General features: G+C 28.2%; 1 protein-coding gene across 1 annotated transcript; it reads right to left on the bottom strand.

The window, feature by feature from the left end:
* Positions 1-1,066: 1,066 nt before the first annotated feature.
* On the bottom strand, positions 1,067-1,917 carry LOC129608958 (uncharacterized). The gene is made up of 3 exons (XM_055520765.1): positions 1,805-1,917; positions 1,203-1,713; positions 1,067-1,078 (listed from the first exon to the last, which is right to left on the bottom strand). Exons 1-3 carry the CDS (start codon positions 1,915-1,917, stop codon positions 1,067-1,069), a joined length of 636 nt encoding a protein of 211 aa, XP_055376740.1.
* Positions 1,918-3,027: the final 1,110 nt, after the last annotated feature.

Raw genomic sequence — 3,027 nt, 5'->3', positions numbered from 1 at the left:
TTAAAATTCTCATACACATATACATATATATATATACACTATATATATATGTACGGGGAATTTTTAAAATGTCCTTGAAATTTTAAGCAAAAATTCGTTTATTTTATTTAAGATAGAAACTTTAAGTTTAATTAAATATCAGGTTAATAGAAACAGATTTGGTATTGTGCTATATTTAAAGAAAATGCATGTATATGTGTATGTTCATATAATAATTAAATTTCAAGAAACATCAAAATTCTATTGTTCATCTAGTTTAAATCAGAGAAAATACAATAAAACATAATATTTTTGCTACCTCAACGCTTTACCCAAGCAGGGAAAACTTTAAAACAAAACCTCAGAAGCCTTACGATAAAGTTAGAAAACTTTTAAAAAAATTCTCATAGTAATTGCCTCTTACGGTATTAGAATTCTGCTCTTAGGTTCGATAAATTAAAACAACAAAATTTTCGAATGTGTAACATATTTGATAAATTTGCTAGGGTGATTTTCCAGTTTTCGGACGAATAACTTTTTTTTGACTTTGGAAGGTTGTCACTCTGCCAAAATAAGATGTGCGGTTGTAAAATCACATTTTTCTTAAACTTTACCAAATTTACTATGTAAAAAAGCTCAGGTTGATGACATTTTTGTGAATGGTATATAAAATATTTAGGTTAAAAAAAAAAGTGTCAAATTTTCCAGTTTCCAGACATAAAATTCTATTATTCGGACAGGAAAATTTTAGTTTCCGGACAACAAGAATTTCTCTTAGGTTTTTAATAATATAAGTAAAAAATTGTGTTTATAGAAAACACAAATTTTTTTCGAGAATTAACTCGAGTTTATTCTTTGAGTTCAGACTTTTATTCAAAATAAAAACAAATACTTTAACAATTCATAGTACATTAGTATAAAAAACAAAAATATAAACTTTTACATAACGATTCTGTTTACATAGATTTAACTGTATATTATAGTTTTTAACATATTTAAATAAATAATTACATTATATTATATATTATTTATGTATATCTTTTACATATTAGCCTTTGGAATTTTTTTTTGCATTAAAATTAGTGTATTATTCCTTTTCCTTTTTTAAGGAAACGTTTTTATAGTTAGATTTTTTATATTTTCTCTTGAGTTCAGATTTTTTAACTGAAAGCTCCCTTTTCTGCAATCTTTCCAATTTTGCAATTTTTGTACGGGAATATTACCATTGGGGGTAGAACTTTGCCATCAGCTGTGCAAACGAAAAGCACTGCCAAAGTTTCCTTTTCGTTCCCCGTTTGTATTTGGTATACATTTTTATATGATTTGGGAGCAATGACTTTGCCTGTTTTTGGGCACAAACTGAAGCTCGTTTCATCACCATTTATGATCCGCCTAGGGTCATTTAGTAAAGTAGTTTGACTTATACTCTCAAGAAAAATTGAAAGATCTTGAAACCATTTTTTGATATACTCCTCTGTAACAACAGCACGACCCTTGGTGATATTTTCTGCTTCCTTCAACGATAACCCTGGATTTCGTCTGAAAAAACCACGAAGCCATGTTCTACCAGGACGTCCATTTTTGAATGGATTTGCTCGTCCAGTGTGCTTCAAAATTTGTTCCACTGTATTAAGGAAATCATCAACTTTAAGTGGGAATCCACATTTGCTTAGTTTTCCACACCATTCAGCTATTTGTAATTCTTCGTTTTTAGTGAGAACAGGGTCTGGACCTCTAGTTGTGGGACCTTCTGGGGTTTTGCCCTTCAATTTGTCATGCAGTGTTGAGCGGGGTATCCCATATTTTTCTGCTGCGGCTCTAATACTTATTTTTATTATTTCGGATATCTTCTAATGCAGCTCCTGTTTTATTTCCGGTATCTTTCGCACAATTCGATTGACTATTTGTTGAATTTTGATTAATTTTGTCCCCGTTCATTTTGCTGAAGAAGTTGAAAACGAATTGGTAAGACGGCGAAAAAATTTAATGTAGATAGGTTTCTTTAGCATAGTAAAAAGAGGTTGTCCGAAAAATAAACGGTGCTATGTTACATATATACTAATTTTCGGACAAGTAGCCATATTTGTTTTTTTCGCGTCCGAAAACTGAATTTTTACGAATTTAAAGGCTAAAAATTTTAAAGTAACTTTAAAATATGCAAATTTAAGTTATTATGCACAAAGATTTGTCAAATTGTAAATTTCGTAATTTTTCAGTATTCGGACAATCGTGTCCGGGAACTAAAATTCATGTAATTTTTTAGTTTTAGAAAGCGGACTATTAATAATAAAAATAATATTTAACATTTAAAAAAAAACAAACCTTTTAAAAGTTAATTGAATGTTTTTCCAACACAAATATATAATAATATCACACAATTTTATAAAAAATAACTTAAAAACTTACTTTTTCCGTCAACTTGTTTGTTATTTTTTTTTTAGAAAATTTGGACTTTTATCACTTACTACTCAACCTTCTCACTTTCAAGACAACTTTCAGACTAATAATGTACAGTTTATTAAAATATTATTTTACAAAATGGCGGAAAATAATGAGACGAAACAAAAATGTTAATGGATTTTTGGTGTAGCTTTTGAAATTTTCTTATTATTTAAAAAAAACCGAAAACCGGTGAGTGTCCGGAAACTAGAAAATTACCCTATGTTTTAAAGAAACACGTTCGAAAATCGTACCATATGCTTAATGTTCTTAAGTATTTTTAAAAATTTTTTTTTTACATTATTGCAAAAAAAATATTTAAATTTAAAATAAAATCACATACAAACCCTGCTTTCGGAAATGTCATGTGATTCCCGCTTTCGGGAATGTGATTTTGAATGTCATCCAAATTTGTATAAAAATTGCAAATTGTCATATGTTCACCACTAATAATTGCAATTGTAGTTGCAAATGTCATACTTTCGGGTTTGTAACTTAAATAAAATTAATTATCAAAAAATTAAATAAATTAATATTGTCAATTGAACTCTTATTTTATCAGCATTTATTGTCACATATGTATAAGTAAGTATTATTCAAATTTGGCTT

This window comes from Condylostylus longicornis, unplaced genomic scaffold (assembly GCF_029603195.1).
Source record: "Condylostylus longicornis isolate FDR11 unplaced genomic scaffold, ASM2960319v2 ptg000038l, whole genome shotgun sequence".
NCBI classification, from domain to species: Eukaryota; Metazoa; Arthropoda; class Insecta; order Diptera; family Dolichopodidae; genus Condylostylus; species Condylostylus longicornis.
Note: the sequence above shows the minus strand (reverse complement) of the source record. Positions and strands in the feature narration are given on the sequence as shown.